This window comes from Bos indicus x Bos taurus, chromosome 13 (genome assembly GCF_003369695.1).
Source record: "Bos indicus x Bos taurus breed Angus x Brahman F1 hybrid chromosome 13, Bos_hybrid_MaternalHap_v2.0, whole genome shotgun sequence".
Lineage (NCBI taxonomy): Eukaryota > Metazoa > Chordata > Mammalia > Artiodactyla > Bovidae > Bos > Bos indicus x Bos taurus.
The window spans coordinates 6,540,966-6,565,299 of record NC_040088.1 but is presented as its reverse complement, the minus strand read 5'-3'; the positions used below and the strand labels follow the sequence as shown (position 1 = coordinate 6,565,299).

Below are 24,334 nucleotides of genomic sequence, written 5' to 3'. Positions count from 1 at the left end.
ACTCTCAGGAAATGCTGCCCAAGCTGCTGCTGCCAGGCCTCAGGTGATGTAGCCTTAACTATCAGCTACAAAGCCACCCTGTCCTGCCAGACAGATACCGCCAACAGCACAACAGAGCCCTTCCCCTTGACACCCAGAAGCTGGAAGCCGGGCGCTCTGCAAATGCGATCACAGAGAGCCAACATAACCACGACTGTGCTTTGCTGCAAGAGCAGAAGGGTGGCCTCTGTCCCAGCCCTGCCTTCCAAATCTCACGCAGCTGGATCTGATCTGTCCGACCCTATCCCATCTCAGGGAGTCTGAGAAATGCAATTATTTATTCTCCAGACTCAGCTGGGCAGGAAGGAGAGTGGGCACATGATAAACACTAATGCACAACCACCCACCTCCTTCCTGAACACAGGCCTCTCCCCTCTGGAGCCACACCCTCGACCTCCCAGCAACACAGTCTCATTTGCTGCTGCTGCTGCTGCTAAGTCGCTTCAGTCGTGTCCGACTCTGTGGGACCCCAGAGACGGCAGCCCACCAGACTTCCCCGTCCCTGGGATTCTCCAGGCAAGAACACTGGAGTGGGTTGCCATTTCCTTCTCCAGTGCATGAAAGTGAAAAGTGAAAGTGAAGTCGCTCAGTCGTGTCCGACTCTAGCGACCCCATGGACGGCAGCCCACCAGGCTCCTCCGTCCACGGGATTTTCCAGGCAAAAGTACTGGAGTGGGGTGCCATTGCCTTCTCCGACAGTCTAATTTAGGACTCCCCAACACAGGGAGAGTATTCCAGGAGGCGCAAGTGGTAAAGAATCTGCCTGCTAATGCAGGAAACACAAGAGGTGTGGGTTCAGTCCCTGGGTTGGGAAGGTTCCCTGGAGGAGGCAATGGCAACCCACTCCAATATACTTGACTGAAAAATTCCATGGACAGAGGAACCTGGCAGGCTGCAGTCCATGGGGTCACAAAGAGTCAAATACGACTGAGCGACAGAACACACACACACACACAAAACACAGGAAGATGAAGTGGAAATCCCAAACGAAGCAAGTGCCAGAAAATCCAAACGGTCTAAGGCCGATGATTCCGAGAAAAATCTATGTCCAAGACTTTCCCCTTTAGTCTCAATCTCCCATTCCAGCTGTACTTACTCAGATATTAACTTTTTTATTTATTCAGATTTTCCCATTTCCTTCTACAGATTTTCAGGAAGACTCTAATAACTTAAGGAAGCCACAACAGAAGAGATCAAGAATCTCATCCCCTAATAATCATGACCACAGTAACATCCATGTGCTTGTGCTAAGTTGCTTTCCGTCCTGTCTGACTCTTGACGACCCCCAGACCGCAGCCCACCAGGCTCCTCTGCCCACGGGACTCTCTAGGCAAGAATACTGGAATGGGTTGCCATGCCTTCCTCCAGGGTATTGTCCCCACCCAGAGACTGAACCCATGTCTCCTGCATCTTCTGCATTGCAGGCATATTCTTTACCACTGAGCCACCAGGGAAGCCCAGTAACAGCCATACCTACCATTCACTGAGTACCTACTATGTACAGGTATAGATAAACAAAGCATGGTTCAGAGAAGTTAAGACATTTGCCTAAAGCCACCATAAAGGAGTGTTGAAGCCAGAATTCTGTCCCGGAGTGAACCCTTAAACACTACCCTTGACCTTGGCATCGAAAGCTCAAAGGACAGCAGGCAGGTCAGGAAACGTGAAGGGGAGTGATTGGGGGTGGGGCAGGGAGAAAAACTAGAGGCTCCGATGGCTGATGCCACGCAAAATGGGGGCCCAGGGTTCCCAATTTTTTAAGAGAAACTTGAAATCTATACTTTTATGTGGACCTCCCTGAAAAATAATTAAACTTTTTTTTGCAAGCAACATGCAGGCCAAACAAAATATGCCACAGGCTAAAGCTGGTGCCCAGACGGCAGTGTGAACCCACAGCTGTGCACTCCCCCCAGCCCGGGTCTGTCTCCAGCCCAGAAGGTTCCTTCTGCCCCAGACACACCTCCCAGCCTTCAATGTGTGACTGCAGCTGCTCCAAAGCCTCGAGCTTCTCCATCTGCCGCTTGGTCTCATTGATGTTGGAGCAGACGGTCTTCATGGCCTGCAGGGCGCTCTGGACTGCGGGGTGGTCAGGGTGCTTGCCGGGGGTCCTCTTGGCCAGTTCCTAGGTTAGAGAAGAGGGCAGGGATGAGCGACATCAACCCAGAGGGCACCAAACGGCCTCTAGATCACCCAGGTCTGAGCCAAGTCCCAGCTCTGCTCTGGACAAACTGGGACCTGGAGCTAGGGAACCTCAGTCTTTCATTCACACATTCAATAAACGTCCCCTGAGCAGCTCCTCCAAAACAGGCAGCGTTCTGGGGGACACATCTGTTAATACACTAGAAAAATTCTTCATCTGGTGGATATTGCATGCGTGCATACTCAGTCGCTTCAGTCGTTTCGGACTCTTTGTGACCCTATGGACTGTAGCCCGCCAGGCTCCTCTGTCCATGGGATTCTCCAGGCAAGAATACTGGAATGGGTTGTCATGCCCTCCTCTGGGGATCTTCCCGACCCAAGGATCAAACTTGTGTCTCCTATGTCTCCTGCACTGCAGGAGGATTTTTTACCCACTGAGTCACCTGGGAAGCCCCTGGTGGATATTACATTCTAATAAAGAAGATGGGCTTAAAATAAAAATCAAGTATGTAACACAAGATTAGACAAATATTATGAAGACACATCAGAAGGGGCTACAAGGTCTTGGGCAAGGTGGTGTTCTTTCAGAAAGGGAGGGCAGGGAAGGTCCCTCCGAGGGGGTTGACATCTGAACAGAGAGTGTGGACAAAGCCAAGGAGGGACTCCTGCACAAATCTGGGGGAAGAGCATGCCTGGCAGCAGGAACAGCAACTGCAAAGGGGCAGAGTGGGAGCATGTGGGCTGTGAAAGGGAAACATCCCGGAGGCAGTGTGGCTGGAAGAGAGAAAACCAGAGAGAGGAGGAGAGCGAGTCAGAGGCAGAGTCTGGTAGATCACAGAGGAGGTCACAGACACTGCTCCTCCCCAGCCCCAGCTTTCTCATCTGTAAAATGGGTATAAAACGGAAACATCCCAGAGGCAGCGTGGCTGGAGGAGAGAAAACAAGAGAGAGAAGAAGGAGAGAGCGTCAGAGGCAGAGTCTGGTAGATCACAGAGGAGGGCACAGACACTGCCCCTCCCCAGCCCCCAGCTTTCTCATCTGTAAAATGGGTATAAAGAACACCATGGGGACTTCCCTGGCAGTCCAGCAGTTGAGCCTTCCAGGATATCGAACCCTCCAGGTACGGGTTCGATCCCTGGTCAGGGAGCTAAGATTCCACATGCCTCCTGGCCAACCCAGAACATAAACAACAGAAGTAATACTGTAACAAATTCAATAAAGAGTTTAAAAATTGTGCAAAAAAAAAAAAAAAATGGTCAAAAAAGAAAGAAAGAAATCTTAAAAAAAAAAAAAAAAAATAGAACTGCTGGCCTTCACGGGGACATGGAGAAAAGATGTGAAGAGGCCAGTCAGGAGCCTGAATCTGCCAGCCCCTCCCCGCCATTTCTCACTCTCCTCTCCCACCTTACCACAACACAGGCTGGGGCATTCCGGAGGACAGGTGGGCCTTAATCCAAGGGTTTCAGCCCCATAGGACGTGTGATAAGGAACTGAGACGCAGAGACTAGCCAGGCCTCGAGATACCAGAGGAGATTTTCAGGCCGCACCGCCTAACCGACTGGCACAGATAATTTTCTCTCATCAGCTGGCCTCAGCGTGCCCGAATGTTTCGCTATCTCTCCATCTCTCTATTCTCTCAAAAATCACAGATACGACGCTCTGGCCAGCTGGTTCCCAGCACAGCCACACGTGGGCTCCAGGGCTGTTTCCACCCCTGGGCCGCTGGGCGACCTTAGCCCAGATGCCCTCCACCCTGAGCTGCAGGTTTATCATCTGAAAACCTGTGATGCCACTTCCCTGCGGTCCAGGGGTTAAGACTCCGTGCTCCCAGTGCTGGGGGCCCAGCTTTGGGTCCTGGTCAGGGAACTAGATCCCACATGCCTCAACTAAGAGTTCGCAAGCTGCAACTAAAGACCTCATCTGCCACAACACAGATCGAAGATACCACGTGCCACGACAAAGGCTCGACACAGCTAAATAAATAAATTTTAAAAAAAGAGAAAAGAAAACCAGCGACGAGAAGGAAGACGGTGACAAGGACTGCAGGCAGCAGCCAGTGCCTACTGAGCCTCGGCCCTGTGCCTGGGAGGTAGGTTCTGTTATCATCCCATTTAACAGACGAGGAGACAGAGGCTCAGCGGACACACCAAGGCCTCTGAGAAGTAAGAGGAAGAACCTGATCTGAACCTGGCTGTCTGCTTCTGCTCACAGTCATTTGCTTTGTTGTTCAGTCGCTCAGTCATACCCGACTCTTCGCAACCCCATGGACTGCAGCACGCCAGGCTCCCTGTCCTTCACCATCTCCTGGAGTTTGCTCAAACTCATGTCCATTGAGTCTATCATGAGTGAGTGAGTGAGTGAAGTCGCTCAGTCATGTCTGATTCTTCGCGAACCTATGGACTATACAGTCCATGGAATTCTCCAGGCCAGAACACTGGAGTGGGTAGCCTTTCCCAGCAATGGCACCCCACTCCAGTACTCTTGCCTGGAAAATCCCATGGATGGAGGAGCCTGGTGGGCTGCAGTCCATGGGGTCACGAAGAGTCGGACACGACTGAGCGACTTCCCTTTCACTCTTCACTTTCATGCATTGGAGAAGGAAATGGCAACCCACTGCAGTGATCTTGCCTGGAGAATCCCAGGGATGGGGGAGCCTGGTGGGCTGCCGTCTATGGGGTCGCACAGAGTCGGACACGACTGAAGCAACTTAGCAGCAGACTTAGCAGCAGGGATTGAACCCAGGTCTCCTCATTGCAGGTGGATTCTTTACCAGCTGAGACACGGGGGCAGCCCAAGAATACTGGAGTGGGTACCCTATCCCTTCTCCAGGGAATCTTCCCAACCCAGGGCTTGAACCCAGGTCTCCCGCATTGCAGGTGGATTCTTTACCAGCTGAGCCACCAGGGAAGCCCATGCTGCTGCTAAGTCGCTTCAGTCGTGTCCGACTCTGTGCGACCCCATAGACGGCAGCCCACCAGGCTCCCCCATCCCTGGGATTCTCCAGGCAAGAACACTGGAGTGGGTTGCCATTTCCTTCTCCAATGAAGGAAAGTGAAAAGTGAAAGGGAAGTCACTCAGTCGTGTCCGACTCTTCGTGACCCCATGGACTGCAGCCCACCAGGCTCCTCCATCCATGGGATTTTCCAGGCAAGAGTGCTGGAGTGGGGTGCCATTGCCTTCTCCAGGGAAGCCCATGGTGAGGGGTAAATCAGACACTGCGGGAAAAGCCACCCGGCTGGGAAAGGACAGCCTCGGTGAGCACTGCGTCTCCACTGGCCGGGATCGGGCCTGCCGCCACAGGACAGGACATGTGAGCTGAGCCCGCGAGCAGCAATGGGCCGGCCGGGTGTTGGGTGCGTACCCTGCGGAGCACCAGCTCCAAACACGACCCTCCTCTAGCCACGTTTATCTCTTCTCTGCCCAAACAGTAGCAGATCCTAACGGTGCCGAAGTCCAGACATTCTGTAACCTCAGACCCTGGGGGTTTTCTGAGCGCCTGCCTTGGGCCAGGGACGGGCCAGCGGGGAAGCAAAAGGGGGAGATGGAGCCCTCTCTCTGGAGGCAAGTGAGCTGGGAAAGCTGCTCCAGGGAAGACGGGGAGGGGAGGAGGAGGGGAGGAGGAGGGGAGGGAGGGGCCCAGACAACAGCCCCAAGTGGTGAAAGGGCTCATGATAAATCAGAGAAGGGGAAGGACAGTGTGGGCCGGAAAGGCTTCAAGGAGGAAGTGAGGCAGAGGCAGGCCGGTCACTGAGTATCGAGTGCTCTGCATTGGGTTGGCCAAAATGTTTGTTCGGGTTTTAATGGTGTGCAGGAAAACCCGAACAAACTTTTTGGCCAACCCTACACAGAGGACGTATTTCCATTGGTTCCCAAACTCAACAGAGACAGACTGAGCCCAAGACAGCCCTCCGGGAGCTCACGGTCAAAGGGAGAACAGTCCACAAGTTGAGCGTTAACCACTGACAGTAATAACAAGAGCTAACACTCGCGGAGGGTGTATGTTCTTGTCAGGCTCCCAGAACCCTCATATCAGCCCCATGAGATGGTTCCTGTTTTTACCCTCATTTGACACACGTAAGGACTGAAGCCCAGAGAGGTCAAGTCATCTGCCTGAGGTCACAAAGCAGACTGGGGCCTAACCAATCTGGCTCTGGGGTCAGTGCTCTGAACCGCTATACTGTTCTATAACCTTTCTGAGAGTTAAATAGGAGTACTTTCCTCCCTAATAAATATATAAGTTATATGATGGATAAGTGATAGGTGAGAAATGAGGACAGAGAGTGAGGGAGGTGCAATGGCCTGTCTCGAGGAGCTGGGCCTCCAGATGGAGACCTGGACGAAATGAGGGCATGGGCCATGCAAGAACATGTGGGAATGACACTCCAGGCAAGAGAGGAGCACAGGCAAAGGCCCTGAGGCAGCAAGAAACAGCAAGGAGGCCAGGGAGGCCACAGCAGAGTGAGAAAGAAGACGACGTGTGACGAGGTTGGAGGCAGGAGCTAAACCCAGATCAGGGGTGGTCGGGGGGTACTCTTCAGGTTCATCCCAAGAGCCTCAGAGAAGCAATGGGTGGAGGGGGGCGGGTACTAGCTGAGGCCTAACAACATCCCTTTTATTTAGCCTTTACAGAATCCCTCTGACTGCCAAGTGGAAGATGCACTGGCAAGAACATAAAATGAACATAAAAGCCAGAAGACTGGCTAATGGCCACTGGTCCAGGCGAGAGATGCTCAAGACATGAACCAGGAAACCCAGGGATCCTCCTCTGATGGGTTCCCTGAGGGGCTGCCAACAGCCAGTAGCTAGTGAAAATGAGAGAAAGGTTAGTTCCCTTTTCTGTCTGTCTGTCCTGCCTGAGATCAGTGCTGGGTAGAGAACTGAAACTCAGCAGGGCCCTTCCGACCAGGCTGCTCGCTGGACCAAAATTGAAGGAAAAGTGTTAGTTTTGTTTTCTTTGCTCACAAGGGAGTGTGGGCTCCACTGTCCCCAGCTACAAACTCACGGCCTGTTCCTGCTCCCGGGCCTTTGCACTTGCTTTGCCCTTTACTTGCACTCTACCTCCAAACTGTAAGAAGTGGGACTGCGCTGGCATACAGACAGCTATAAGATCAATGGGAAAGAAATGAGAGCCCGGAAATAAACCCTTACACTTATGGCCAGTAAATGTTTAACAAAGTGCGAAGACAATTAAATGGGGAAAGAACAGTCTTTTCAACAAATGCTACTGGGAAAACTTTATCCACATACAAAAAAAATAAACTTGGACTCCTTCTCACACTGTACACAAAAATTAACTCAAAGTGGATCACAGATCTAAAAGAGTGAGCTGAAACTATAAAACTATTAGAAGAAAACATAGGTATAAATCTTCGTGACCTTGGGGTAGGCAATGCATTATTAGATATGACACCAGACGCATAGGCAACTAAAAGAAATTAGATTAACTGGACTTGAGCAAAGTTAAAAATATTGTGCTTCAAAGACTATAAAGAAAGAGAAAAAACAATCTACAGAATGTGTAAATTATTAATATATGTCTAACAAGGGACTTGTTTTCATTATATACAAAAAACTCTTACAAATTAATAAAAAGACAAATAACTCAATTTTTTTTTTAAAAGCAAATGGTTTGAAGAAACATTTCTCAAAGACAATACACCAATGGCCAATAAACTCATGAAAAGATGCTCAGTATCATTAGTCATTACCAGAAATCCAAAACAAAACCACAGTGAGATAACACTTCACAGCCCCTAGAATGGCTATAATCGAAAAGACAATAACTAGTGTTCGTGAGGATAGAGAGAAATTAGAATCCTCATACATTGCAAGAAGAACTATAAAATGGTGCAGCAGCTTTGGGAAAGAGTTTTGCAATTGCCTAATGACAACTGGACCTAGCCATACCTCAAATCATGTATCCACATATGTTTCAGTTATGTGAGCCTTTTTTTTTTTTTTTTTGGCCCCATCATGCAGCTTGCAGGATCTCAGTTCCCAGACCAGAGATCAAACCCAGCCCTGGCAGTGAAAGTGTGGAGTCCATTTTTTTTTTTTAATTAAATCTGCTTGAGCTAGTTTTTCTATCCCTTGTATTTGAAAGAGTCCCTACTGCTTCATAATCCCAGAGAGACTGCAAGGATCCGGAATCCCAAAGATGTCCCAGTCAATCCCAGACAAGCATAAAGTATGGGTATCTTCAAAATTAATGGAAGCTTGAGCTGCACTAACAAAGGTCTTACGTGCAAAAGGAGGGAGGTGAAAAGGTTCCCTCCCAATTCAGAACTTAACACACTGTCTTAGTAAGCTACAACAGAGTCAAGTTCAAAATAGACAGACTACGGTGTTGAAAACCCTGACATCCACATCCAAGGTGGAACAGCTTCATGAACATACAGGGCTTGCTTGGCCCAGAGAAGAGTTTTTCTGGAAGGAACCCAAAAGCTGCTTGTTAAGCATCTTTGGGGCAGGGAGGGTGCGTGGAGAGGGTCTCCTAGGCAGCGTTAGTGGTAAAGAACCCGCCTGCCAACGCAGGAGATGTAAGAGACACAGGTTCGATCCCTGGGTTGGGAAGATCCCCTGGAGGAGGGCATGGTAACGCACTCCAGTAGTCTTGCCTGGAGAATCCCATGGACAGAGGAACCTGGCAAGCTACGGTCCATGCACAGAGTCAGACATGACTGAAGGGACTTAGCACATGCACACACACACACAAGCATCTTAGGAGAACTACATGACCAAGAAGAAGCCCTCTGCATCTGTAAGACCTCAGAGGGTTCAAGTGGGCTGAGTGTGCATATCTATAAAATGGGATCACAATCAGATCCAAAGGCTATGGCCAGGATCAAACAGATTGATGAATGTAAACGTGTTGGTGGTCGGTAAGGACATGATATTTATCATGGTTATTTCCATACTCATAATAGCTCTTACATTTATTATTATTCCTATGTAGTAATAATAACAGTGAAAGTTGTAGTCATAGTAGTAATCATAATAGCTAGCATTTGAGTATTTACTGAGTATGCCAAAAACTGTTCTAAACTTCAATTTCTTAAGTCATTTCATTCTCAAATCATCCCAATGAGGTGTGTTAATCACTCAGTCGTGTCCGACTCTTTTGCGACCCCATGGACGGTAGCCTGCCAGTCTCCTCTGTCCATGGAATTCTCCAGACAAGAATACTGGAGTGGGTTGCCATTCTCTTCCTCAGAGGATCTTCCCAACCCAGGGATGGAAGCCAGATCTCCTGCATCGAAGGCAGACTCTACTGTCTGAGCCACCAGACAAGCCCACGAGACAAAATCATGTTTATCTTCAGGCCACAGAGAAAGAGACTGAGGGACAGAGGGGCGAGGCCTCTTGCGCAAGGTCACAGAGCCAGAAGGCAGGACCTGGTGGGCATCCAGCCCATCCACGGGCCCCTCCAGAAACAGGACCAAGCGGGAATGAACACTCCCAAAGCAGGCTCTCAGAACAAACATGCAACATCTGAGCAGCGTCAGGCCCTGGGGACTCCTTAGAAAAACTGAGGGCAGAGAAGGGAGGGGGTGTGCCACGGGCACCCAGCAAAGCAGCGGCAGAAGCCCCTCCAGGCCCAGGCCGGGTGACCTCTCCCCAGCATCCGTCCAGCCAGCCCCGTGTGGTTTCAGAAGCGGGGCCTGAGGTGAGGGCTTCCTGGAAGAGAGGATGTCAGAGCAGAGGAGTTGCCGCTTCCGCCAGGGGCCCCGTCACCCCCTCCCCTCCCGTCACATTTACCAAAAGGACGCCTGCTGGTGTCCACTTAGGGTGGCCACGTCGTGTCCCCAGAGGTGTGGGCACGGGGCCTCCAACTCCAGGCCAAACCAGGGCATCAAGGAAACGCGACTGCAGCCAACTCCTCCTTTCTGGCTCAGCCTGCTCAAGATTCAGAACACGGGGCCCAGAGGTGGAGGAAGAAAGGGGCGAGGAGGAGGCAGGGAGGAGACGGGCCCCCGTTTTCCCGTCCTCTCCCTCATCATGGAGTCCAAGAGAGGCCGCTCCAGGCCCGCTCCCAGGGCATGTTCGAGAACCTTCCATCTCCCAGCCGCAGCTCCCAGCTCAAGCACAGCATGGGAAAGCAGGGGATTCCCCGGTGGTTAGGACTCTGCACTTTCACTGCTGAGGCCGCGAGTTTCATCCCTGGGGGACCCGAGCCGACCCAACAAGCCCTGAGTCTTGGGACTTTACACGACACAGGAGGGAAAGACACACTCTCTTCTCCCCCGTGGCCACGCTAATCAGATGCAGGTCTGAGGCTGCTGGAGGCCAGTGCGGCCACCACGAGAAGGGAACCTCCCAGGAACAAGGCGGACACAGGAAAACCGAGCCAGGAGACGGGAAGAGCCTGACCATCACTGGAGCCCCTGGATACAGCCATGAGAAGACAGATCCATAAAATCACGGTGTGAAAACAGCTGGATCTGTCACTGGAAGAAGGGGCAATATCCACCACTCACTGTGATGTGGGCTTGATGGAGGCTCCAGAGGAGACACGAGAGGTGAAAGGCATGCTGTCCCCTCTACAAAGAGAAAACAGCAGCCTGGAGTGTGGGATGGTCACCAGTGGGGACTGGATCCCATGGAGAACCCCCACTTTCTGTGGACACTTCAGCCGGCTCCAGGAAGGGCTGATCTTGCACCCGACTGGGGCTCTGTCCACAGACCTCCACCTGAGGCACCCACATCGAAAGCTCAGCAAGCCAAGCTCTGATCTCTATTATTAAGACTTTTCCTGTATTTCAGTTCTGGGTCCTTACATGCCCTATCCAGGGCAACAGCAGGACTGAAATGAAGGGGCATTGACAAGACCCACCACCCCTTGCAAGAAAAAGAAAACAAGAAACAAAGAAACATGTGGAAGTCCAAGAAAACCCAGAACCAAAAAAGCTGTCTGGCACAAAACAACAAAAACTCCATGTGCGGCAACTGGATGAAATATATTTCACGCCAAGCGTTCCCGATGTTAACAGTTCCAGCCCCTGCTGCATGTTTGTAAACTGTAGCCCCTGGGATGAGGAATTAATGGGAGAAAAGAAAGAATGCACGTGGGTCTTTTAAACTCCTTCCTTCCACTTGGGGAGAGAGCAGAGAAGACAGCAAGGAAGGGCTCGGGTCTGGGAGTTCCCATTCTGGCTCTGACCAGGATATGCTGTGTGACCTTGGGCAAGTCGCCTCCCCTTTCTGAGCCTTGGTCTCCTGGCTGCATAGGGCAGGACTGTATCAGAGCCTAGGTCACCATCCTGCCCCGGCAGGCCAAATGCTGTTGCCAGGCTCTCTCAGCAAAGCCGAAGTTCCGGTCACCACGGGTCTGCGTTTTCAATGGACAACAAAAATTGGCTGACCTCAGTAGTGACCACCCCCTTAGATGGGACCATGCCCATTTTACAGATCAGGTAATGGGGGCACAGAGAGGTCCAGCAACTTACCCTCAGTCACACAGCTAAGAAGAGGTGGAGCTAGATTTCCAAACTCAAATTCTCTTCTTGTTTTAAATATTTATCTCTTTTTGGCTGCATCCAGCCTTCGTTGCACACGGGCTCCAGAGCGTGTGGGCTCTGTAGTTTGCAGCACGCAGGCTCTCTAGTTGAGGCACCCAGGCTTAGTTGCCCTATGGTGTGTGGAATCTTAGTTCTTGAACCAGGGATCGAACCTATGACCCCTGCATCAGAAGGCATATTCTTAACCACAGAACCACCAGGGAAGTCCCCAGACTCAGACCCTTAACCACTATGCAGAGTGTGGCAGAAAGCAGGACTCGGGCAGCACTCCCAGGAAAAGTGATCTGGGAGGGTCCCTAGCAAGATCAAGAATCAGCTTGGCTTTGAAAGGAGTGGGTAAGAGCAGGTGTCCCACCCAGAGGGAGTCAAGTGGCCCCAGGCTATCGTTGTGCAGCACACCGGAAAGAGCTGGTGCGGCCGGAGGTGCTGAAGCATCTGTGGGCAAGGTGTCGGTGCTCAGCCCACGAGGCAAGACGCAGGGTGGGCACTGCGGTTCGGGGAGCTGGGGCAACGGGGGCCACAGTAAAGAGACCTGTGACTTCCTGTGTCTCCTTGGCAAGTTGGTGACAACGCCAGAACCCCAGCAGATGAGGAACTCGTTTCATAACCTCAGGGTCAGAGAAGAATTCCACAGAGATACCCGAGGTAGCCAGAATGGAGAGAGAGAACTCTGGCAAATCGATACAAAAGGGAACTATCCAATAGAAAACGGGCAAATGATGTGACAAGGCGGCTGTCATTAAAGGCACCCATCTCCCCCACCACCGCCCTGGTCCAGGACCACTCACGTCAGCGCACCGTCCCCCCACCTCCACCTTCATCACCCCATTGTCCATTCTCCGTACGCAGCCTGAGGGATCCCACAAGAACTAAGATCCTGTCTCTCCTCTGCTCAAAACCTTCCCATGCTGCCCACCTCACTCAGAGCAGACAAGACCCCACAAGGCCCCGCGTAACCCGGGCCCATCACCTCGCTAACCTCACTCCCCAACTCTCCCCCTCAAGTCCTCCCCTCTGCTCACACAGGCCTCCTAGCTGTTCCTCAGATGCACTCCTGCCTCAGGGCCTTTGCACTGGCTCCTCTCTCTGAAAGACTCTTCCCCCAGGTGCCTGTATCGCCCCCTCCCTCACCTCCTTGAGGTCTTTGCACAAATGTCACTTTCTCCCTCTAACACTCCTGGACCTTACTAATCCCCACTGCAATCATTCCATCTAAACACACATATACATAAATGATTGGTAAATGAATGAACATCACATCATGTATGGACGTGAGAGTTGGACTATAAAGAAAGCTGAGCACTGAAGAATTGATACTTTTGAACTGTGGTGTTGGAGAAGACTCTTGAGAGTCTCTGTGGACTGCAAGGAGATCCAACCAGTCCATCCTAAAGGAAATCAGTCCTGAATGTTCATTGGAAGGACTGGTGCTGAAGCTGAAACTCCAATACTTTGGCCACCTGATGCGAAGAGTTGACTCATTGGAAAAGACCCTGATGTTGGGAAAGATTGGAAGGCAGGAGGAGAAGGGGATGACAGAGGATGAGATGGTTGGATGGCATCACCGACTCAATGGACATGAGTTTGAGTAAACTCCTGGAGTTGGTGATGGACAGGGAAGCCTGGCGTGCTGCAGTCCATGGGGTCACAAAGAGTCAGACACAACTGAGTGACTAAACTGACCAAACTGAAATGAATGAACAGCTCCAAAACCCAGGGACACTGCAGCACCAACTGTGGCTTCCTGGAGGTAAGGGAAGACAGGAGGGATTTGCTAAGAAAGTTTCGTCTTCACCGTGTGATTCACTGTGTTTGGTGTTGTCTTCTCCCCTCCCCCACCTCCCCCCCAACAGAAAGTTTTCTCCTGTGCCACCTAAAACACTTTGGCAAGCTGCAAGCGGTACACGGCCCACGCTCTGAGAAACACACCCCTCCCGGGTCATCCCCCAGCACCAAGAACTGATGCCAACACCGCCTTAAAGATAGACCACGGACCATCCCCAGGGCCACCCCACCCCTGACAGCCAAGCAAACAGAGGTGACAACCGAATGGCGAGGTCCTCAGCTGTGTGTTGGTGACAGCTCCGTCACCCACTGGCAGGCGTGGGAGGTGCAGAAGACACCAGAGTCGGTGCAGGACCCTAAGGCTCTACGTTGAGCAGAGACTCTGAGCAGCATCCCTGGCCCGACAGCCCTGCAGCAGTGGTCCCCAGAGATGGCTCCCTGTTTGGGCCCAAGATGTCTGATCAGACCACTTACGGAGGTGAGGACAAGGGGGCAGGTAGGAAGGGAGACAGGTCTGGAGGAAGGGGAGAGTCCAACCTTTGGTTTTAGCCGTGCTAGGCAGAAGATGCCTGTGAGACATTCAGGTGGAGAAGCCAGTGGCAAAACGAACAAGCCCACAGTTTAGGCGAGAGGTGCAGGCTGGAAGTCATCGGACAGAGACAGGGTCTAAAGCCGTGGGAATGTCCACCTCGAAACTTCTAGTGGATGTGCACAGCAGCATTATTCACAAAAGCCAGAAAGTGGACACAATGCAAGCGCCCATCAACTGATGAACGGATACACAGAACACGGTATCCCCACACAAGGGAATATCATTCTGTCATAAAAAGGAATAAAGATGTGATGGACACGACGACGTGGATGAGCCTTGGAAACACTCTGCTAAGTGAAAGGAGCCGGACACGAGAGAAACTACACATTATATGACTGCACTCACGTGAAATGTCCAGAGTGGGCAAAATCGCAGGAGCAGAAAGTCAATGAGCGCTTGCTGGGGGCCTGGGGGGGCGGAAGGGAAAGGGAAGTGGCTGCTCATGGATCCAGAGTTTCTCTCAGGAGTGATGAAAATGTTCTAAAATTACTGTGCTGGTGATGGCTGCACAGCTGTTGAATGTCCTTTAAGAAGGAGGGGCACAGAACGGTCGAGGCTACTGCAGACACAGGTGTAGATGGAGAAAGGCCCGTGGACAGAGGCTAGGGGCCCACCTACACTTGGAGGCCTAGAAGGCGAGGAAGCAGCAAAGGAGACTGAGAGGGAGGGGTCAGAGAGGCAGGAGGCAAAGCGAAGAGGGGACTGGAGGGGCAGCTGTCCCCTTGGCACAGATGGGCATCCTCACTTTGCCCCTGCTGGGCTCAACCTCGCTTCTACTACAGACGTGGGTCCAGTCCCAGACGGAGAGCTCCGAGCGGCAGGCCCTGGGTCTGTCTTGCTTGTGACCGCGGTCCTGAGCTGCGACAAGAGCTGGTGCGCAGCGGGCAACATAAGACACACACGTCATCCAGCGACACCTACAAGGGTCAGTGTCAGTGGGTCTCCCCTCGGGCACCTGCCATCTGAGCCCCGGGGGCATCACCCCAAGCCTGAATCATTTTCCTGGAGATGTTGATGGAAAACTCAACAAAGCCTGAAAATGCCAACAGTCTATCCCGGGCCTGGGCTGCAGGCTGAAATAGAATGTTCCGGCTATTCTTAGGCAACATTCAAGTTCAGCTTTTTGGGGCAGTTCCCAAAAGAGGCTTTCATTCTTGCTTCTTCCCCCTTCCCACCCAGGCTCCTCAACCCTGTTCGCCTCCTCAATTCAAAGTCCAGCTCAAACAAGGGGGCTCAGACAGAAGGCCACAGGGACAGCTGCGAGGGCGTCAGAGTCGGAGGGGGCAGGGGCAGGACAGAGGGTTGGGGCTCAGCTGCCCCACACTCGTGGGATCATCTTTGGAAATCTGCTGGAAAATGTGACAGGACGGAGGAACTCAGGAGGGGTTCGAAGAGTTCCCGTCCATCCCAGCTGTTTTCTGATGCAAACATTCCAGCTGCGGGTGCCAAAGGCCAGGACACTCTGAGCAATTGTGCCGGGTGAGGAGCATGGCATGGCCCCACAGGAATCTCGGGCCCTGCTGGCTGGCCCCCAGTGTTCTCTGAGCCCCAGATAAACACAGCTGGAGATGGAGGAAACAGGGAGTGTAAACAGCCATTTGGTCTGGAGGGAAACCCACAGCCCTGCTTCCTCACTGTTTCCTGTGGGCAGTTAATCCTGCATCAGTTGCCATTGGGTTCTGTCTCTCTTTCTGCTCAGGGAAACCAGAGCCCAGCATCTCCGCCAGACTGCAGCCCCTGGGGCTGAGCAGATCCCAGACACACCTGGACTTCACATCACGAGCTTAGAGGTCATGGGGAGACACAGGTCCAGCAACGCCCCCCCACCCCAGCTTGTTAAAAGACGGAAACTGCCTCTTCAAGTGGCCACTGGGATCCTAGACTTTCCCAAGATCCAGAAACCAAAACATTAATACCTAGGGAACCTTGGCTGGGGACTGGGGCCATAGCTGGTGATGCTTCTAATGGGTCATATTAGAAATCCATTTGAAATTCATAGGATTTTAAATCCAGGAAAGAAGGGGCAGACCAGCCACTGAGCCACAAAACACAAGGCTACCAACCTTCCCCAGACCCCGCCTAAGGAACTGAGAAGGTCAGCACTCCTGACACACCAGCACTTGGGCAGTTTAGACTCTCCAAAGTGCTTCTCTATAGGCCTGTAGCCTGACAGTTAGGGGGCAGAACTCTAGACTCGGACTGCCCGGGTTCCAACCCTGGCCCCTGCTGCTTATCTAATGTGTGGCCTTAAACGGGCCACTTCCTTTCTCTGCCTCTGGGCCTCATCTCAAAAATGAGGCTTATCCCAGTGCCTACCTCACTGAGTTAAGAATTAAGTAAATAAATGTTTGATCAAGATATCAACCCTACCCGTACACTATTAATACAAACACTGCTACAGATGGCAAACTGAGGCACGGGGAAGCCCCAAAGTTACACAGCCAGTAAACGGCAGAGCCAGGATTCAAACCCAGACAGCCTGAGACTGAAGTTCCTGGCTCTCATCCAGGGGTCAGCAAATTTTCTCTATAAAGGGCCAGATTGTAAATATTTTAGGCTTTGCTGGCCACATCCGATCTCTGTCACAAATTCTTCTTTGTTTGTCTTGGGGGCTTTTTTAACAACCTTTAAAAAAAATGCAAACACCATTCTTAGCCCGCGGATTGTACAAAAACAGCCCGTGAGCTGGATTTTGGCTCACAGGCCACAGTTTTGCCAGGCCCTGCCCTAAACCACTGCAGAACGCTAACTCTTGGACACGGCAACTGATTCAAGTTTGGGAAACACACCAAAGCCATCAAACGAAGCCCATCTGCCAGTCCACTGCAGTCTACAGGTTACCAGTTTACAAGTTCCACCTGGAGCTTCTTCAGCACCAAGGTGAAGAGGTGAGCCTCCTATGGCATTCCCAACATCTGTTTGGGGATCAAAGCAGCTGCAACAACTGTAGACGATTCTTTCAGATCCCTGGGTCAGGCAAACAGCAGCAGGCAAGAGGAAGCACAGGGAGAGCTGGGTCCCACCACCCACAGCTATACACGTTAAAGGTCTGTGTGCACAAGCAGGGTGGACAGCCCTCGAAAGGGTCTGGTCCAACTGAGAGGCTCAAGGGTCACCCATTGCCTCCAGCAGAAAGGTATGTTCAAGAATACCCTAGTATCGGGCTGGCCAAAAATTCATTTGGATTTTTCCATTATATATCATGGAAAAACCTGAACAAATTTTTTGGCCACCTCAGGACGTTCCCCCCTCCCCTCTCCCTTTCAGCTCATGGAGCAAAGATGCGTGTGGCCCCAGAGAGCAGGTGCATGAATGAGGCACCACCAGCCAACTTAATCCACCAGCAGGGGCCCCAGAGAACAGCTGTCAGACGCAATGCCTTCGGGATGGAGCCAGGGCAGGCCCAGGCCAACAGCCACCATGTCTAAGGGCTGAAAACCCTGGGCTGAAAGCTTTGGATGGTGGCAGAGCCATGCACCCAGCTAGGGATCTGCCCAGAAGCCAACTCCGAAGCTGATAATCAAGGCTTCTCAGGCCTCCACACAAGCAGCACCCCTTCCCCTGGCCTGCCTGACCAAGACTCAGTCAAATGTGGTGGGCAAGGAAGGAGACAGACGATGCGTGGATGGCTCTGGTTCGCCCACCCAGCATCTCCCTGCCCCAACCCCTCATCCACAAAGAACCCAGACTTTGGGGAGGGGCTCCCTCTCTCTCCATCACTGGACTTCCGGCCTGTGCGATCCAGGGATTGGTTGGAGCACACGACACAGGTCTGTGCCAATCAGAGCTCACTTGCTCAGGGTGAATGGTTCAGGGGTGGAGCACCTGACTGTGGTCTCAGCCAATCAGAACATGACACTGCCCTGCTCACTGTCATTGGACCATATCTCAGCCAATCAGAGTTCATCATGATTGGGTCAGGGGTCCCAAGTCCAGGTGTGCAAGTCCAGGCAAATGAGAGGTGGATAAATAGCACAAGCAAACAAAAATTGTAATTGGTTCAAATGCAAGGACCATGACTCTGGCCCAAGGCATTCCTAATGTCGCATTCTCCTGGCCACAGATGGCTAAACCCTGAACGACTCTCAAGACTTTTGTCAGAACTGCTGGAAATGAGGCTCTCTCTTCCCCATTGTCTTTGAACTTGATTTGGGTGCAAGGCTGCAGCAAATACAGCCACTTGTTACCATGCTGAAAAGAAAGCTGAAAGGTGGGAAGCGGAACTGAACCAGAAAGAAAGTGGCAGGGCCCTGGCTTGGATGCAGCCTGGCCCCAAACCAACGCTGTCCCGAGGCTTCTCAGCTACCTAAACCAGCAAGCTTTATTTTTTGCTTAAGCCAGACAGAGCTGAATTTTCTGTCGGTTCAAAATCAGGGAAAGACACTACATTGTAAAGCAACTATACTCCAGTAGAATTTTTTTTTTTTAAATCAGCAGAAGGAATAGGGGGAACAACTCACCTTGAGGAGGAGGGGGTATTTGCAGATCCTCTGAATAGGAGACAACAGGTAGCCCTCCAGAGGGATGTCCGTGGTCTTCCGGCCTCCGAGAAGCATGCAGCTCTGCAAAGGGACAAGAGACCTTCGTCAGAACTCGCCAAGGACAGCCAAGGAGTCTGGTCACCCTCAAATAATCGTGGGAACCACTTGCAAAACGGAGCTATATGCAACACTTTGGAAGCAACTTAAGAACACCGAGAACAGGAAGAAATTTGTAAGGTCTACAGTCCAGCACAAACCCTAGATCAGAAGTTGACAAATGACAGCCCAGGGGCCAAATCCTGTTTTGGCAATTACATTTTTTATTGGAACATAGCCATACTCATTTGTTTGCATACTGTCCATGACTGCATCCGAGCTATAATGGCAGAGCTGAGTAACTGTAACAGAGACCTTATAATTGCTAAACCCAAAATATTTACTCTCTGGCCTTTTACAGAAAAGTCCGCCAACCCCTGATCTACAGAAACTCACACACACGCACCAGGACACAGGAACATGGACACTCAAAACTGCCTTGTTTGTAATGGCAAACAGTGGAAAGCAACCTGAAAAATGTCTGCAGCTTTCTACAATGGTACACTACGCACTCGTGGAAATGGGAGAACTAAACTCTCTATAGCAATAAGGATGAACCTCAAAAACACGCTCTTCAGCAAAAAAAGGAAACAAAAGAGTATGTATGGTGTGAACTCATTTATATAAAGCTTCGAATGACACACAAAACAAAACCAGACATTCTTTACAGAGAATCTACAGGTACGAAAGCAGAAAGCCACACATGGGAAAGAAACGCACCAAGTCACATGTCTGCTACGGTCTCTCACCACACCCCTCACCGTCCCTAATGAGGGGCTGTCCCTGGCCAAGTCACAGTTCCTAGTCCAGTCGCTAGGGCTCACCATGGCCCAGTGAATGAATGAATGAACGAATGAGTGAATGAACAAACTGCCAGCACATCCAGCAATGAAGGGGCCTCAGCCTTCCTCCTCAACAGTGTGCTAGCAGCCTGGAAATGGAACTGGACTCCTGGGAAAAGGGACTCCCATCCTATCAAGCATTCATTCATTCTACAAATACACAATGTGTACTTACTATTCGCTGGACACGGTTCAAGCACTGGGGAACTGCTCAAGAAAGCAGACAAATTCCCTGCTTACAGTCAAGGGCGAATAAGACTAGAGAACGTTTACCATGCGCTTACCATGCTTAAGGTTCTGCGCCTTAGCTTCACCCACAAGTAAAGTTTATGCTCACAGCCCTAGAATGAACCAGATCCCCATTCCAGATGGCCAAACTGGCACTCAAGAGCCGGAAGCACTGGCCCAAGTCTCAGACCTGTGTCCACTGCCTCTCGGGGACCTTTGCAGACACTCTCCTTGGAGAAGCAGAGTCGCAGGGACCCTGGGGCCCGTCTCTGGCAGAAGCCGCATGGCTCCCAGCCCCACATCTACGCCTGGCACAGACAGGGGATCGGGGCTGCAGCAGCTGGGATATGCCAGGCCCCACACCGTTCACACTCGGGCCTTTGTCCTCCGAGCCAGCGCTCCCCACAGGCTGCCCTGGTGATGTCAGCTCTGGGCAGAGAGAGGGAGACTGGGAGTGGGGGCTGCTTTCCAGACGCCCCCAGGGCTTGGCGGGAGAAAGGCCTGGCTCTTTGTTCAGGATCAAGAAGTTTTCACAGGACTGTCACAGCCACCACCTCCTCTTCACCCCAAACATCTAGATTATTGTTTCACTTTATTTTCATAAAAATTAAAAAAACAGCAAGCACACACAGAGCTATTCACTATTCTAATAAGATTATGCCCCGGGCAGTATGGGAAGAACTTTTGAGAATCCTCTCTTTAAACCATCCTAATCCACAGAACTGACCCAGGTAACGTGTCATCCTCACCCGCTTCCCAACCTTCTAATGGCAGCCATGCCTGGCGTGGTCCTGGGTCCTCCCTTCCACCCACGCTTATCCCCACCTTACCTCATCCAGACCCATCACTCTCACCTCTTTAACCATCCTTTATGAAGAAACACTCAGCTTTCTATCTCCAGCCTGGCCCCTCGGTTCCCTACACCCCAGACTCAAATCTCTGATTCTGGCCCAAATTCCCACCTGGAAATCTAACAGGCATCGTAAAACCTCATATACATCCAAAAGGAAATTCTTTTCTCTTTACCTCTCATCCTGGCTCCTACCCAGCCTTCACCATTTCAGGAAATCATATCTCCACTCTTCCAGCTGTTTGGGCTCCAAACCCAGGAGTCATCTTTGATTCCTCTTGTTCATTAATACACCAATGCCAAGCACACAGCAAGTGCTGTCAGCTGGACAATCAGACTCTACACGAATCCAACTACCTCTCAAACTCAAAGTTTTTTTTAAAGAGCGTTAAAACTTCCTGATGGCCAATATTACTTATATATCTTGGTGATATATAGTGTATTAATGTATAATATGGGCTTCCCAGGTGGCTTAGTAGTGAAGAATCTGCCTGCCAATGCTGGAGACGCAGGAGATGTGGGTTCAATCCCTGGGTAGGGAGGATTCCCTGGAGATGGAAATGGCAACCCACTCCAGTATTCTTGCCTGGAATATTCCACAGACAGAGGAGCCTGGCAGGCTACAGTCCATAGGGTCACAAAGTCGGATATGACTGGGTGACGGAGCCCTCAAACCACTACCACTCCATCTTCCCCACTGTCATCTCTTGCCTGGATGTTGCAGCGGCCCTCGAAGGGGGTTGAATCATGTCCCCCCAAGTGCCCTGCCCACCTGGAATCTCAAAATGTGAACTTCTTTTGAAATAAGGTCTTCACAGATATAATTAGTTAAATAAAGATGAGGTCATTCTCATTCTGGATTAGGGTGGGCCTGAAATCAACTAGCTCCGTGCCCTTAAAAGAAGAGGACAGGACACAGAGACAGCAGCCAAGTGAAGAGGGAGCCAGAGACTGAAGGTCTGGTTCACAAGGCAGAAACATGTGAGGCCACCAGAAGCTAGAAGAGCAAAGGCGAGGTCCTTCCCGGAGGCCTTCGAAGGGAGCAGAGCCCTGCTGACACCGTGATTTGAGACTTCGGGCTGCAGAAGTGTGAGAGAATCATTTTGTTTTTTAAGCCACCCAGCTTGTGATCATTGTAACAGCAGCCCTGGGAAACCCACGCAAGCCCCCAGCCTGGTCTCCTCCTAGCTCCACCATCACAGGGCCAAGGAGAGCTGTTCAAAATGCAGATGAGTGCACGTCATTCCTCTGCTCAAAGCCATCCCATGGTTTGCATCCCACTCAGACTAAAATTGAATATTCTATTGAAAGTACTGCCACATGCTCCAACCTGGACGAATGTCACAGACGTTCTGCGGAGCGAAAGAAGGCAGACACAAAAGCCTCCTTGTGACTCCATTCGTGGAACATTCTAGAACAGGCAAAACTAACCTTTCTTGAGAGAGCCTGGCACAGAGGTTACCTCTGGCTGCACAAAGGGGCATGACTGGGAAAGCGGATAGAGGAGGGCGCTTTCTGGAGTGACGGAAGGGTTCTAAATCTTGATCTCGGGGGTGGCTCCACGGGAGCACACATGTGGGAGAATTCGTTATGCTTTGAGTACGTACATTCACTGCACGTATGCTACATGGCAATAAAAAAAGCTTTCTAAAAATCTCAGATTCGTCCCATTGTCTAGATGTTCCTTCATTATCTGGTCTCTTTCAATCTTTCTCCTACCCCCGCTTCCTTCTCCTTTTCCTCTCAAACTCTCCAGTGCAGCCAACCGTGCCCTTCTTGCTATTCCTCAAACACACACGGGCCTCAGGACCTTGACCATTGCAGTGGAGAAGTGGAAACAGAAAGATGCAGATACCAGCAACAAAAAGCATCATCGGTCCTGAACGCTTAAGATGCTTGGGACAAAAGCGGGAATCAGTTGACCAATCTGTCCTGCCTCAGATTGAGAATACTTTCCCTCAAGATACCACTTGTCTTTCACTCTTAACTCTATCCAGGTCTCTGCTTAAATGTCACCTAAGATGCTGTTTATCCAAAGAACCATCTAAAATAGCAGCCGCCACCCAAAAACATCCTGTCGTCCTTAACTTACTTTATTCCCTGCAGAGGATTTAATGCCACATGACATACCATGGAAATCTCCCCTATGAGGATGGCCATTCCATGAGGCAGGGACTCTTCTTGCCTTGGTTTACTGTTGTATCCCCAGGACTTAGAATGATCCCGACCACATGTCAGGCAACTCAAAATGAAACTGGTGAATGAATAAGTGAATCCATTATCCCCATTTTACAGACAAGAAACTGAGGCACAGAAAGATGAACTCCCCGCCCCATTTCTCCGCTAGTGCACAGCACACCATGAATGGAAAGCAGATGGTGTCTGCTCCCAGTGCCTGAACATCCCATAATAGGCTCGAGATGGCTCTTCTGCAGGTGGCCAGAAGCTGGGAGATGCCAGCAAGGAGGGAAACAGATGGCGTGTGTCCTGGCACCCCACACCTCCTCCCCCTACCCAACCCGGCCCGGCCAGCTGTGCTAGGAAAAGGGCAGCCCAGCCACCAGGAAGACTGCAGGAGAGACAGGAAGGGGAAAAGAAGGGAGGCCCTTTTGTCCCAACACCCTGCAAACAACTTCCTGGCATCTTCCTGCTTCTCAAGACAGAGCTAAGCCCAGAAGGTGGGACTTGGGGAGTCCAGAGCCCAGGCAACTGGACCACTACTGAGTTTTGGGCCAATCACAGAAACATAGCCACATGTGTGACCTTACACGACCTGGCTTGACTTTGCTTTGTGCCCAGTCGCTTCTGAATATGAGTGGAGAAGTGGAAATGGAAAGATGCAGATACCAGCAACAAAAAGCATCATCGGTCCTGAACGCTTAAGATGCTTGGGACAAAAGCGGAAATCAGTTGACCAATCTGTCCTGCCTCAGATGCTCACTGGAACTGGGCCAAGCAACACCAACTCACTAGTGAAGGAAACATACGTCATGACTCAAAGCCTGGAAATACATTGTTGGAGACTGTGGACTAGGGCAAAGTGCAATTAAGAATTGTATTACATAGTTCAGCGCTCTGGGCACGTGGTTAAGACGCTTTATGCCAGCTCAGCTGACTGTTCTACTCTTGTGTGCTGAATCTCGTGTGTGCTTTCAGGCAATAAAATAGTATGGGGGCTTGGTGGGGGCTGGGGTGGCCTGTGACTGAATGAGCAGGGAATTCAGAGTCAAAAAATAAAGAGCCGAACCCATGAGAAGCACAATCATTTTTCAAGTGTGTACTCTCAGAAAGTCACTTAATATTTTGGAGTCATCAAAAAGACTTGCAGCAAAGTCTAGGCAGTGTCTCTGAATGAATTCTTCTTCCATAGCAAAGCAACTTTCAGCTAGGCACAGGGCTGCCCAGAACAAAACTTAGATTTCCCAGCCTCCCTTGCAGCTAGGTGTGGCCATGTGACTAAGTTCTGGCCAATGGGATGTGAGAAGAGCTGTGTGCAGCTTCCTATGGTGCCCATAGGAGGGGAGGGGCCAGCCCTTCTTCCCATCCGTCCTGCATCTTACTACCTGGAGTGTGGAAGTGGTGTGATGTCATCTTAGACCATATCAATGATGTGGGCATACACTGGGACACTGACCCATGACACTGGGGCCCCTTTAATTGTCTATTTCCACACTGTTAACACAGGAGGGAAATACAATGTCTACCTTGTTTAAAGGAGCTTCCCTTGTAGCTCAGTTGGTAAAGAATCTGCCTGCAATGGAGGA

The 24,334-nt window shown here is 51.1% G+C and overlaps 1 protein-coding gene across 2 annotated transcripts in view; it reads right to left on the bottom strand.

Annotated features, from left to right (window-relative positions):
• Positions 1–24,334, bottom strand: part of PREX1 (phosphatidylinositol-3,4,5-trisphosphate dependent Rac exchange factor 1) — a 180,956-nt gene that overhangs the window by 67,025 nt on the left and 89,597 nt on the right. Inside the window, exons 1-3 of one of the 2 annotated variants that reach the window (XM_027558327.1) lie at positions 19,777–19,863; positions 18,534–18,635; positions 2,000–2,161 (exon numbers count right to left, since the gene is read on the bottom strand). In XM_027558327.1, the coding sequence (XP_027414128.1) occupies positions 2,000–2,161; positions 18,534–18,635; positions 19,777–19,779 (267 nt within the window). In that variant the 5' untranslated portion in view covers positions 19,780–19,863. Of the gene's footprint in view, positions 1–1,999; positions 2,162–18,533; positions 18,636–19,776; positions 19,864–24,334 lie in introns of those variants that run through there. The other variant, XM_027558326.1, reaches the window with a different exon arrangement.